The 15,107-nt window shown below is 37.4% G+C and overlaps 1 protein-coding gene across 3 annotated transcripts in view; it reads right to left on the reverse strand.

The window, feature by feature from the left end:
- FSD1L (fibronectin type III and SPRY domain containing 1 like) overlaps window positions 1–15,107 on the reverse strand; it is a 73,161-nt gene that overhangs the window by 27,946 nt on the left and 30,108 nt on the right. For all 3 annotated transcript variants that reach the window (XM_004462341.5, XM_004462340.5, XM_058302581.2), the window contains exons 5-7: window positions 12,480–12,502; window positions 7,015–7,136; window positions 209–418 (exon numbers count right to left, since the gene is read on the reverse strand). In XM_004462341.5, the coding sequence (XP_004462398.1) occupies window positions 209–418; window positions 7,015–7,136; window positions 12,480–12,502 (355 nt within the window). The remainder of the gene's footprint in view (window positions 1–208; window positions 419–7,014; window positions 7,137–12,479; window positions 12,503–15,107) is intronic.

The following is a 15,107-nucleotide window of genomic DNA, read 5'->3' on the forward strand; positions in this document are numbered from 1 at the left end:
TATACATTGTTTTGCCAGGTTACAAATATCCAAAAGCAACTAAAACTAAAGTTTTCTTGATATTTTAAGAGAAATTCACTTCTATAATGAATATCTGAAGTCAGCCTGGCTAGAGAAACTTAGCTTCATTCCTTCAAGTTACTCAAAATATTATTCACAATTACATTTATTTTCTGAGAATGATATTCATGAAAGATGGTTCTTTTACCTGACAGTGTATATTCAGTACCCTTAATATTATCAATGATCTCCCAGCATCTCTCATCCTTTACACGTGGAAGTCCATCAAAATTAGTTTTCCTATGTTCCAGTATAAAATGGTCAATCTTCTTATCTTCTTCTGGCATTCTCCAAGCTACTGTTACAGAGTTGTCAGCCACCAAACACTCTACTGGATCTATTTCTGGAGCTTTGGGAACTGCAGAAAAAAAAATAAATTATCATAATTCTAATCAAATACTTATGTAAGTCATCCAAACATTTTTTTGCATTATACTTTTGAACCATTCGAGTGAATTAGGTTAGTAGAAAGGAAAACCTATAAATGAAAAATATTCTTCAAAGCACCTTTTATTGCGAAACTATAAATATTCAGGTTTCAAAGATTTCATGGACATATCCAATGTTTATAAAATACTTGGCAAAAAAACAAATTTCCACATGCTAAGGATAAAGAAGCAGTCAAGAATGACCACATTTATACTTTTTAATCTGTTATTATCAAATACCTGTAGGATATGAAATAAATTAGTATCAAAAAAACAACTGATTTGAATCCAGTAATTAAAATAATTCAAATTTATATTTTCAACAATGATGGACAAGTCCCATCCTAAAAAAAAACAGAAAGTATCTATATCTGCAAACAAAAACTTCCTTCCACCTGCTCCATAATATCTAAGTACCCTCTCAGCCCAAAGAAATCAGAGCAGTCTTAATTTCAAATCCCTCAATATTAAGCAATGAACAAACATAAGAGGGGAGTGTAACTACAAACCAAAGTAGATTTACTGTTAACAGAAGAACATGTAACCTCGATATAAAGATAGTGGTTGCCAAGGGCTCAGAAAGGAGGGGGAAGGCTGAAGAGATGGAGCACAGGGCATATTTAGGCAGTGAAACTATTCTATATGATATGGCATTGATGGACACATGACATGACACACTTGCCAAAGCTTATAAAACTGTACAGCACGAAGTGTAACCATAATGTAAACTATAAACTTTGATTAGTGCAATGCTCCACTACTGGTTCATCAATTTTAATGTACCACACCAATGTAAGATTTAGTTAACAATAGGGGAAACTGTATGTATGGGTGTGGGTGTGGTATGGGGGGTTATATGGGAATTCCCTATTGTGATAGTTTGAATTTTGTGAATTCCAGAAAATACTGGTCTTGAACTAATCCATTCCTGTGGGTGCGGGGGGCCCTTTGAGTGCATTAAATTCAATTAGGGGACCTTTGATGAGACTACCTGATTAAATCACTTTAGGGCTTTTGACTGGATTATGTCAGTGAGGCATCATCCATGTTAGGTCTTGATGCTCTTGCTGGCTCTTATATAAACAAAAAATACTCAGCGAGAGAGGTGACACACAGGAAAGGGAGCTCTGCCATTTTGACCTGCCATGTGAGAGAGAACTCCAGGTTCACCTACAGCTGCAGAAAGACAGAGAAGCCCCAGAGGCTCAAGGAGATGAGGCCCAGGGAGAGATGAACGATCGCTCACAGCCGTACTCCAGGACAAAGTAGAGCAAGACCAGCAGAGCCACCATCTTGCCTCACGACTTGGCAGAGAGGATCTGCCAGGAGCTGACCTTCAGTAAGAAAGCATCTGAACGATGCCTTGATTTAGACATTTTCGCAGCCTCAAAACTATAAGTTTTTTACCCTAAATAAAGCCCCTTTATGAAAGCCATACATTTCCAGTATTTTTGCATAGGGCAGCCTCTGGAAAACTAAGACACCTATATTTTCAGTGTAATTTTTCTGTAAACCTAAAACTTCTCTAAAAATAAAGTTTATTACAAAAAATGTATTTTCACTATATTTTTAAACCTAGTTTATGAAAGAATTGCTATTAGCACCAAACAAAAATGAACTGTCCCTCCTAAAAAATACATAGGGATTTTTAAATGTTTCTCCCAAGAGTTCCAGGATACATTAAAATAAACTGGAGAAAGGAGCCACATTTAATATGCATGAGCATTAATCCATCCCTTTTCCATAAAATATTTTTCCAACAAGGCAAGGGATATCCAACAAGGCAAGGGATATCCCCTCACTTCTCCTATTTAACATTGTAATGGGAGTCCTAATTAATGCAATAAGAAAAGGCAATAAAAGATATAGAGATTAGGAAGGAAGAAATAGAACTGTCCTTGTTCACAGATGACATAGTTGTCTGTATAGAAAATCCCAAAGAGGAAACAAAAAAAAACTAGTGGAACTAAATAAGCAATTATAGCAAGATTACAGGATATAATTTAAATATGCAAAAGTCAACTGCTTTCCTATATATCAGCAAAAACAAAAAATTTGAAATTAATACAATACCATTGACGATAGCACCACAATAAAACAAAAACAAGGAAGCAGAAAAGGCATTAGCAGAAGAAAAGAGGAAAAATATTTAGGTACAAAATCTAACAAAATAGGTAGAAGATCTGAGGAAAAGTACAAGACTCTGATGAAAGAAGCCAACTATGATCTAAAGATCTAAAGAAGTGGAGAGGGAAGCAGACTTTGCCCAGTGGTTAGGGCGTCCATCTATCACATGGGAGGTCTGCAATTCAAACTGTGGGCCTCCCTGACCCCTGTGGAGCTGGCCCATGTGCAGTGCTGATGCGCACAAGGAGTGCCGTGCCACGCAGGGGTGTCCCCCGTGTAGGGGAGCCCCACGCGCAAGGAGCGCGCCCCGTAAGGAGAGCCGCCCAGCGCGAAAGTAAGTGCAGCCTGCCCAGGAATGGCACTGCACATACGGAGAGCTGACACAACAAGATGATGCAACAAAAAGAAACATAGATTCCTGTGCCGCTGACAACAACAGAAGCGGACAAAGAAGAACATGCAGCAAATAGAACAGACAAACTGGGGCGGCGGCGAAGGGAGAGAAATAAAATAAATAAATCTTTTTAAAAAAATAAAATAAAATAAAGAAATGGAGAGAGAAGGAAGCAAAAGACCCAGAATAGGCAATGTCATACTGAAGAACAAAGTCAAAGGGCTCACACTACCCAACCTCGAGACTTATAAAGCTACAGTAATCAAGACAGTGTGATACAGGTGAAAGAATAGATTAACAGAATGAATAGCTCAATGGAGCATAATAAAGATCCCAGAAATAGACCCTCATACATTCAGTCAACTTATCTTTGACAAAGGAGAAAAGGTAATTCAATGGAGAAAGGACAGCCTTTTCAAAAGGTGGTGCTGTAACAATAAGACATTCTAAACAAAAATATGAATTTAGACACAGCCCTTATACCAGTCACAAAAAATTAACTCAAAATGGATCACAGACAAATAAAAAAATGCAAAACTATAAAAGTTCTAGAAGTTAACAGAAAATTTCAGCGACCTTCGTCTTGGGAATGAGTTTTATATACATCAAAAGCATGATCCATGAAAGAAAAACTGGACATCATTTAAAGTATAAACTTGTTCTGCAAAAGACACTGTTAAAAGAATGAAAAGACAAACCAAAGACAGGTCTGATACAGGACTTGTATCCAAAAGATATGCCAACACTTAAAACTCAACACTAAAAAAAAATCCAATTTAAAAATGGGCAAAAGATCTGTAGATACTTCACCAAAGAAAATATACAGATGGCAAATAAGCATATGAAAAGATGCTCCACATCATATGTCACTAAGGAATTACAAATTATAACAACGAGATACCATACCCATTCATTAGATAACTAAAATCCAAAACACTGACATTAAATACTGACAAGGAAGGGGAGCAATAGGAATGAACTCTCATTCATTGCTGGTGGGAGCGTAAAATGATATGGGACTTTGGTAGTTTCTTACAAAGCCAAACATAGTCTTACCATATGATCCAGCAATGGCTCTCCTAGATATCTACCCAAAGGAATTGAAAACTAATGTCCACTAAAAAACTTGTCCACAAATGTTTATAGCAGCTTTCTTCAAAATCTCCAAAAACTAGAAGTAATCAGAATGTCCTTAAAAAGGTGAATGGTGAATGGATAAACAAACTGTGGTAAATCTATACATGGAATATTATTCAGCAATAAAAAGGAATGAGCTATGAAGCCATGAAAAGACACATAGAAAATTTAAAGCTTAGAGCAAAGTGAAAAGAAGCAGTCTGAAAAGACTACATATTGTATGATTCTAACCATATGACATCTGGAAAAGGGAAAATTATAGCGACAATAAAAGGATCAGTGGTTGCCAGGTATTCAGGGGTGGGGGATAGGATGAATCAGTAGAGCACAGGAAAGTTTTAGGGCAGTGAAACTACAATGCATGATACTGGAATATATGACATTATACATTTTTCAAAACTCATAAAACTATAAAACAATATGTAAATCCCAATGTAAACTATAGACTTATAGTAATAATTTTTCAATATCAGTTCATCAATTTTAACATATGTACCACACTAATGCAAGATATTAATAATAAGGGAAACTATAATTGGGAGATAACAAATATATGGTAACTATTATCTGCTCATGTCTCTGTAAATCTAAAACCATTCTTAAAAGAGTCCATTAATAAAAAAGTTACATACAAAAATTAAAAGGCCAAGCAATGTGAGATCTAGCAAATAAAGTAAACTAAACACCTTAGCAAAATAATCAAGACCAAGACCAAGATGGAAGGTTTTTGATTTAAATTTTAAATCTTCAGGGGAAAGAACGGAAGAGGCACGGAGGAAGGAAGAAAAATCTCCATTCACTATAGATGTCAAAGTTCAACTCTTTCGTGCATGTAATTGTACAAATAAATACCTGAAATTTGATATACCTTATAAGAAGGACAACTGGCAACCACAGATGTATTTATCACTTGTCATTATAGTTAGTTAACTTCCTTCATCTGTTTTGTTGGGTTTTTGTCCCAACAATACATAACAAATGTTAGTCTCTATTACTGCAACATAAGCAAAGAAGACTACTATTCTTTGCCAAGATAATAGACCAAAGGCATTCATGGATATAACATGCTTTGCTTTGCCTACATGTATGAAAACATAAAGGCCTACTGCATGTAGCACTTTTACATTTAAACTGAGGTATAAATCTGTACTGAAAGTTCCACGGAACTGGCATAAAGAGACACTGTTTCTGATTGAGAGAGGGCTTAGATCCCATGGGGACAGACGGATGGAACTGTCTTACTTGCCACTGTAGATACTCTATTTTGGGGGATGGGCGCTGTCCATCATCATCCTTTTGTTAGTTGTCTTAGGTGAGTGCAATGAACTGGAGAGAGGTGTTGCACTCTGCTGAGACTCAGGGCTCAACCGGCATATGAACAACAGGCCAAAGATTTAAGTCTCTGGGACATACATTTAATGAGTATAGTGCTAATTATAGGTTCAAATAAAAGGGGCAAAGCATCATGACAGGGAAATAATAACTGAGTTTAACTCTGTTACACTGGGGACCATATATTACAAAGTAAGGTCCACTCACAGGGTACCAATTTCCTGAGATTGTCTGCCCTGCCTAGATGTCTCTAGAGCGCTCAGAAGTTTAAAGCACTGTTAAACTGTTAAGATGGGCATAAGCATAAAAGAGCGGGCATCACCATCTCAAAATCCTCGAGACTGAGGAACGAACAAACAGTGGGGAATACAACTACAGACTTAGGCAGACGTGATTATTCTAGCAACGGAAGAACTTGTATCACTGGTATAAAGGCAGTGGTCACAAGAGTTCTGAGAGGAGGGAGAGGAAAGAATAGGTGTAACATGGGGTATTTTGGGGACATTGGAATTGTCCTGCATGACATTGTTATGGCAGATACAGGCCATTATACATTTTGTCAAAACCTATAAAATAGTGCAGTGCAAAGCATAAACTATAATTAAACTATAGTCCATGGTTAGTAGCAATGGTTCAATATGTGTTCATCAATTGTAGCAAATGAAAGGTGTTGTTAATGAGGGTAAGTATGGGAGGAGGAGGGGGTGGGGTCTATGGGAATCCCCTATATTTTTGATTTAACATTTATGCAATTTAAAGCTTCTTTAAAAATAAAAAATGAAAGAGAAAAAACAGCAGGGCAAGTGAAAATATAAATAAATAGATAAATAAGAATCAACAAATGGACATATCATTTTAATTACTAAAACGAGCTTCACTGTTATGTTATTTAGTATATTATAGTGAAACTTATTTAAAAAAAGAGACAGTCACAATTTGTGGGAGAACCCAGCTTGGATTCAACTAATTCCTCACTATATACATTTCAATTCAGCTGTATCCTAGTAGGGTAACACTGCAATTAGATTCTTCTCTTTTTTTTTGTTGTTAATAATGGCCTCCAAAAGAAAGCCAAACTGCTACAAATGGTGACTGAAATGAATTTTTTTTTTAGGAGGAACTAGGGATTGAACCTGGGACCTTGTACATGGGAAGCAGGTGCTCAACCACTGAGCTACATCTGCTCCCCAATGAGAGTAGTTTTTTTGTTTTATTGTTTTTGTTTTCAGGAAGTACTAGGGATTGAACCCAGGACCTTGTACAAGGGAAGCAGGCATTCAACCACTTGAGCTACATCTGCTCCCTGAAATTTTTTAAAATCTAAGAATGTGGCATTATGAAGGAAAAAGAAAATTCATAAAACTTAAAGAGTTTTATGTCAAATTATGGTTGACTTGGATCTCTAAAAATGAAGACTAGCAAATTGTCATTGTTCCTGAGCTGAATGGAGAGAAAAAATGATTTTTTTTTCTGACAGAAAAATCTTGCAGAAAAAAAGTTTTTATATAAAACTTTACATGTAATACATATATTTACCTGGCAAAAACTTCAAAGTTTGCAGCATCTGTCTCTCCTGAGAGAAATCCACCATTAAATGAGTCATGTTGTCACTGACCTTTGGCTTCAAAGAAAGGCGAAAGGCTGAAGCCATTGTAACTCTATGGCAAACACAAACAATACCTTTTATAATAAAAGAATGGGAAGTATCAAATCATGTTTAATTTATAAAATAAAAAGACAAATTGTTTCACCTGATTTCAGAAACTATAACAAAGGTAAAGTCAAAAAAATTTGCTTACAATCTTTCGAAAATTAACTAAACGAAAAACTGAAAATGCCTTTTAATTTAAAGCCCTATTTAAGACAACTCAACACATTTCCTCTTGACAGTTTTAAAAAATGGCACAGGAGCAAATATCACAAGAAACATATCCAGTAGAAATAAGCTTTTATGGACTCAACACTCATCTGAACCTCTACATATTCAAATTCCCTGACTTCCTGATGCCAACCTCACTCCTTTTCATATGCCAAATAATGAAATGTACACCCTGATTCATCCTTCCTATCTCACATACCCTCAAATAAGAGCAAAGGTAGACTGGCGAATTGTGTGTGGCCTGGTAGCAGGTCATGGATGAGAGGAGAGACGTGAACACCACACTAGTAGGTGACGCTCTGGTGTATCAACATCTTGGCTACAGAGAAGGACAGCATGAGAAACAGCCCTGTGAAGCTATATGCAAGGAAAATAACAGGGATTCAATCAAGTATTTATTGAATGAATGAGGAATGATAAACAAAAAAACAAAGAAGCCATGCCACACCTCTTTACCCAAAGTGTTGGGAAAACTCTATGGGGTTAAAAAGAAACCCTCATTCTATTAATTTGTAATTGTAGCTCAAATTTCAATTTTTTCAAAGACAATAAATTTCTATAAATATCATAAAGTAACTTCCCTTATTATCTTTATCCAAATGATACAAAAGTATCATTCATGAATGTTGTCCTCCTAGTACCCAATTTGGGAGGGGAAGATAATAGAGCTGAAGGGACAAAGGGAATACCAGACCTAGTCAAGCAGATCTGCCAAAACCACCCTAAGATCAAGAAGATGAAAGATGAAAAACTGTCCCTGTATTCCATTATTTTATTCCATTCAAAACTAGAAAAGTAATCGCTTCATTTAATAACTGTGAGCGAACAACAGTTTATCTATTAAGAAGAACTATATATTCAAATACAACTTGTGGAGAAGGGAACTCACACATACTGAATGCTTATTATGTGCCAAACATAATGCTACATATTTCACACTTATTATTTTCAGCTGTTGATGCTCAAATAATGACATTTTGAACTACACCAATAAGAGGTTAGGAATAAAAGCTAAGTCTTAAATATGCACTTCTTTATAGGCCAAAGTATCTTTTGATTTGAAGACTTCTATATTCAGAATAAGTACTGAATAAATGCTTCTCAATCAATGAATGGGTTCAAACCTACTTGATTTCTTCTAAACCTGATCAACTATTTAAATGTTTATTGATAACTGTTGAGAAAAAAAGTAGTTTAGGGATTGTAGCTGAAATCTGTAAAATGTATAAAACTTTAATCAATATGACTCCTAAGAAAAAGAATGTCCCCAAAAATACATTAGAAAGGTTTATCAGAGCTTAAAAGATGAGAATAATGATCCTTATTTTCTTGTCAATGAAAAGTTCAAAATCTCCATCAATCATGGTAGATGTGCAACAATGTTATAACCTTTCAAAAGACTTAACTTTTGTTTTTAAACTAAATATTCACACAATTATGCCTCAAAGCCTAAACTAATAATCTAAAATTAATACTACATATGTTGCGATTAGTAATCGAAGAAAATGTGGCATTGGTATGGAGAAATTGGCCATGGTGGCTGCTGGGTGTGGGGAATGGGAGGAAGAGATGAGATGTGGAGGCGTTTTCAGGACTTGAGTTGTCCTGGGTGATGCTGCAGGGACAGTTACCGGACATTATATGTCCTCCCATGGCCCACTGGATGGAACGTGGGAGAGTGTGGGCTATGATGTGGACCATTGACCATGAGGTGCAGCAGTGCTCTGAGATGTATTCACCAAATCCAATGAATGTCTCATGATGATGGAGGAGACTGTTGCTATGGGAGGAGGAGTGGGTTGAAGGGGGTGGGGGGTATACAGGGACCTAATATTTTTTTAATGTAATATTAAAAAAAATTAATAAAGACAAAAAAAATACTACATATGTATATGCTACACTACAGGATCCTTGTGGTTTCAGTGTTTTCGTTCATCTTGACTTTCTTGGTTTATTTCTAACAGGATAAACTAAATACAAGGATCCCTTCCACCAAGTTTTATTTTTGCAAAGAGAAAGTGACTGCAGAACGCATGAATACTTTTCCCGTCCTTGACCCTACCTAATTAATATGGCTCTCCCTTCTCTTTCAAGAACCAAAACTCCCACACCATATCTCAACTAATCATATTACAATATTACTAAGTACCCTGAAGTGTATTCCATGATTTTTAGTTTTAGAAATTTCCCACATATTGCCTTCTCATATCTGTCTTTACTTTTCCCTCCTACTTTTTGTGGCAGTTTGATATTATTGATGAATTTCGTAAAGAAATATTACATTTGTAAACTGGCCTGCTCCTCTGAGTATGATACCCTTTGATTGTATTAAATTCAAAGGTTTCACTTTTACTTGATTAAATTAAGATTAGGGCTTTGAGTCCCTGCCCCTTTGGTGGGTGGACACACACGCTGGGAGAGAGAGCCAAGATGTTTGCCTGATAGTTTACACCTGACCTTGTGGGAAAAGCAGAGTAGCTGAGCCTGGAAAGAGATGAGCCCTGAGAAGACAGATGAGCCTTATGCCAGCCTACAGCCAAGACTGGAAGAAGCTGAGACCATGGAGCCTTAAGAGGAAGAGGAAGGCTAAACTGTCACAGAGACTGGCAGCCATCTTGCTCCAACACATGGTAACAGACTTTGGTGAGGGAAGTAACTTACTCTCTATGGCCTTGTGATTGTAAGCTTCTACTCCAAATAAAGACCCCTGATAAAAGCCAAAAGATTCCTGGTACTTTGCATCAGGACCCCTTTTGGCTGACTAATACACTCCAGTATAACTTTTGTCACAGCAAATGATAAACACTGAGTTCACATACTTTCATTTTATATTTTTGATTCTCTGCTCAGGAATGTTATACTCTCTTCCTTAAAATACCCTCTGTCCTCATACCCTCTTTCCCTTGATAAAAACAATTATTTTATTATGACTACATTTTGTTTTGTTTTTTTAAAGATTTATTTTTTATTTATTTCTCCCCCCCCCCCCCCCCCCCCCCGCCACACTCCCATTCACTGTGTCTTCTTCTATGTCTGCTTGTATTCTCATTAGGTGGCTCCAGGAACCGATCCTGGGACCTTCTCTTGCGCCACCTCAACTCCTTGTTCTGCCACATCTTCTTATTTTCTCTCCTCTGTGTCTCTTGTTGCGTTGTCTTGCTGTGCCAGCTCTCCATATCGGCCAGCACTCCTGCACGGGGCAGCATTCCTGTATGGGCTGGCACTCTGCATGGGCCAGCGTGCTGTGTGGGCCAGCTTGCCTTCACCAGGAGGCCCTGGGCATCAAACCCTGGACCTCCTATATGGCAGATAGGAGCCCAATTGGTTGAGTCACATCTGTTTCCCAATGACTATATGTTTAAATTGTTTTATACTGTAAAATGGCAATGATGGGATTCTAGAAACTTGCTTCCTAGGATAGGAATTGAAAACTAGATCAGAGGACCTTGAACACTAAGAAGCTAAAATTCACGTTAAAAAAAAAAAAAAAAAAGAACTGGTCCATAATTAAGCTGAGATCCAGAAATATTTCTTAGGCAGAAAGTAAAATTTTGGGGGTTGCTTTCCCCCAAAAGTAAGACCGTGAAAATAATAAACTAAAAATGGAGTTTGCTCTAACAGATTACAGGAATCCTGACTCCTGAGATTATCTGAATACTGATGAGATCAAGGCAAGAAGCTGGCTTCAAACAAGAGGCAAAGAAGCCGAGGCTCAATGAAGAATATATTAAATCATGAAAATGGCTCATAAAATTAAATTCTTATTAATGAGTTGGGACAAAGAGAAAGACCTCAAAGGTAGAGATTCTGGGAAGCACAGAGTCATATATATCCTTAGGAGAGGAACAGGAAAAGATTTTGTAAGGTCTCTTGGAAAGTCTTTGAAAACATAAAGCCTGATTTGGAAGTGACTTTCTCATCCAGAAAATCAGGAACCTGAGCAAGATTTAGGGGAATAGGTGGCTAAAACAAGTAGTATAAACCCAAACCTACCTCATCCACAAAATGAACCATGTAGCCTCCATTCCTCACACAACTAATACTTTTCACCTTCAAAATCTCATAATCTCCTTCTACTTTCGGGATTTATAAGAATGAACCATGTCTTTTAACCACTCCCTGATATAAAAATTAATATTTGTGCTAAGAATGCTATGAATATCATGTGAATCTTTCCTCCATTCAAATAAAAGACCACAAGAGAAATGCAGATTTGGAGTTTCAGCTATGATCAAACAATAGAGACGCTGGTTTTCACCCAATCCATAATGAATAATTTCATGAGTTATCTGATGGAGAATAAATTAATCTTGGATTCTGAGTGGTGCAATGAAGGGCTGTGCCTATCAGAGAATCTCAAAATCCTCAGATGAAGAAACTTTAAATGACAGTCTCAGTACAGTCAAGTATCAGTGACTGACCAAACAGATTAAAAACATTCCTTCTGTTGTAATCAATTCCAAATGTTGCCAGCGGCTCCTTTAGCCCTTTGGGGGGGTTCATAACAGCAAGTACTTAACTCCCTTTCTTAATCCTGGTTTTACCAATGCGAAGGCCTTTCAAGCCAAAACCTTTAATCATTTTCTTTCATTTTCTCTTCCCATAGGGTATAAACTAGATAGTGGCATTAGAAATAGAAAGAGGTGGCACCAGGAACAGAATGGAATGAGAATACAAAGATGTTAAATAGGAGAGCAGTGAAGTAGGAGAGCTTTAGCTCTTGAGGACTATTCAAAATGCTGTGACTTCTAGAAAAATAAGACATGCTCATAATTAAACTTAAGAACAAGATGTGCATTCCAAGAATATAGACATTTTTTTAATCATTCAAAATGGTACCCATCCATTATTACAGGTAACTAAGAACTGTACTAAAACTAAAACTATATTATATCAGAAATGAAATTCTTTGGTATATACACAATTTTCTACAACTATGTTTCTAAAAACTATTCTGCATAATTGTTTAGTCCAAGAAGACATGCAAAGGACCTATTTTTCTTATACTTTGCTATTAGGTATTTTCATCTTAACCAATGAGATTCTAATAAAAACTGTTTTTGAATTTCATTTCTGACGTCAATATCAATACTTAAATAAAAATGTAGGTTTTATACCATACCTATCCTTGATCTGTCTGGCAGCCTTGGAGCAAGTCAGGGAGAAGAGAAAGAAGGCAGTTAGTGCTTTTCATGCAAGTTTCAATGGCAGTGACATGCAAGAAAAGTTAGGATATAAACCTTGCATAGATTATTAGTTCATGTTCACCAGAACGTGTCAAAACAGGAAATGTTTATAGTTCATATAAAAGCTTGTATGATGTGATATTAGAACTATAGTAAAAAGCCCAGACCCCATACAAATCACCTTAAATAGAGGAAAAGTTAACACTTCAAAACAAATTTCAGGTGACTATAAATGGTTTTTCTTACCTTATGATTATCATCAAAGCAAACCTTCACCACTTCCTCTCAATCTGGCACTTTAACTAGAACAATAAACGTCCTTCAAGGGGTACACATTTCTGTGCATCCTTATGTTTTTCTTATATATTTCAAATTTGCTCTCCAATTTCTCTTCAGAGATCTCTTTCACAATTTCATAATGGCTGCTCGAAGTTTTCTCTATTTATGTTCACAGAACAAGAACTCTGTATTCTGAGAGCTTCCCTGATGACTTATAAAACTAGGCTTCAATTCCACAGTCCTTTAACCCGAAGAATGAAATTGCAACGGGAAAAATTAAGACAGGGAGAAACTGGAGAAATATGTTTAGCAATGGGGTCTTATCCTCAGAAGACCTCATAGAAGTTGCCACCCTAAACATAATAATATACATAGCATATGTCTCTTTTTTTAAGAACGTAGCACAACTTTAGGAAGGAGACATGGCTGTTACTTGGTGCTGTAGAGACAAATGAATAATCATGGAAAAAAATACAAAAACTGTTGTCCCATATATTTACATATGGTATAACTTAACATACAGTATTACATTCCAAAAAAGGTTCCTGCCCCACAGTGACCAGCATAGTTGTCAGTGCAGTGGCTATAGACCTTGGCCGTTTTGCTCAACACTCCATGCCCACTGCCTAACATAATGCTTGGCACACAGCAACATCTAATAATTATTAAATTCAGTTGGACATTAAGGAGATATAATATCAATGTTTCTGTGGCCTCTCTTGTTGTTCCTACTTGTTGTTGTCATTTTACATACCCTTTCCAAAGTATTTTGGTCTGAGAATCTTTCATTAGAAAAGAACAGAACTGATTAGATGAGTTCCAGCACTACCATTAATCAATTCTATGACCTTGCATATTAACCATTCTCTTTCTTTATTAAGGGATTTTGGCCAATAATATTTCTAAAGATTCTTTCCAAGCTCTCTATTTTTATAGCAAACAACCCAATTCTGTGGCATCTAGAATATGTGCCACAAATTATTTTGATACCAGGGATAAGACATGTTAAAAGGGTCAATTAGGGAAGCTGACGCTTCCTGACCTGTATGGTGAAGCTGGCCCATGCTCAGGGCTGATGTGCGCAGGGAGTGCCGTGCCACGCAGGGGTGTCCCCCGCATAGGGGAGCCCCACGTGCAAGGAGTGTACTCCGTAAGGAGAGCCACCCAGTGCGAAAAAAGTGCAGCCTGCCCAGGAGTGGCACCGCACACACGGAGAGCTGATGCAGCAAGATGACGCAACAAAAAGAGACACAGATTCCTGGTGCCACTGACAAGGATACAAGTGGACACAGAAGAACCCACAGTGAATGGACACAGAGAGCAGACAACGGGGTGGGGGAGGGGGAAGAGGAAGGGCAGGGAAGGGGAGAGTAATAAAAAAATAAGTCTTTGAAAAAATACAAGGGTCAGTTACATTGATTTTTTTAAATTCCTGCAATTAGAATTAGAATTACAAACCAAATTACAAGGTGTTAAGAGAGGAGAAGAGACTCTTCTTTGCTCCTGAAGTGTCCTTACATATGGAGGAAGTACCACCAGCATTAATCCCTTAGCCTCTCTCTACTCCCTCAGTTCTCCTGGGAAGGTGGCTAGGACTTACCTGATTATGGGTCTGAAAAGAACAAATAGAAAGGAATAGCTTGGTAACTTCCCTCTTTCTTTTGGTGGCTTGCTTGCCCACAGAGTCCATAGCTATCTATTATGCTCTTTCCTTTTCAATTTCACTGAAACAGGCCCCTCTTATCACAGAGACCCAAGTTAGCCAGCCCAGTGTTGCCATTACCTGAGTAAGTAAGTCTGTCTAATTCTGGGGTTCAGTATTAGGAAGCTTGCCCATTGATATAAGTCATAATCTTCAACATCATTTTATCAGTATTTGGTCTTCTATCAGCTTTATTCTTTAATCCTTTACTTTGGTAGAGGAATGTTACTTCCAATCATCCTCAAATAACTCAATAATAAAAACAGCATTATTGGGAAGTGGTTGTGGCTAAACTGATAGAGCATCTGCCTACCATATGGAGGGTCCAGGGTTCAATACCCAGGGGCCTCATGACTCATGTGGTGAGCTTGCCCACACGCAGGGCTGCCACATGCAAGGAGTGGCAAGCCACACAGGGGTGTCCCCCATGTAGGGGTGCCCCACAAGCAAGGAGTGTGCCCCACAAGGAAAGCCACCCCACTTGAAAAAAGCACAGCCTGCTCACAAGTGGCACCACACACACAAAAAGCTGACTCAGCAAGATGACACAACAACAAAAAAAGCAACACAGTTTTTCAGTGCC

This window comes from Dasypus novemcinctus, chromosome 8 (genome assembly GCF_030445035.2).
Source record: "Dasypus novemcinctus isolate mDasNov1 chromosome 8, mDasNov1.1.hap2, whole genome shotgun sequence".
Taxonomy (NCBI): Eukaryota; Metazoa; Chordata; class Mammalia; order Cingulata; family Dasypodidae; genus Dasypus; species Dasypus novemcinctus.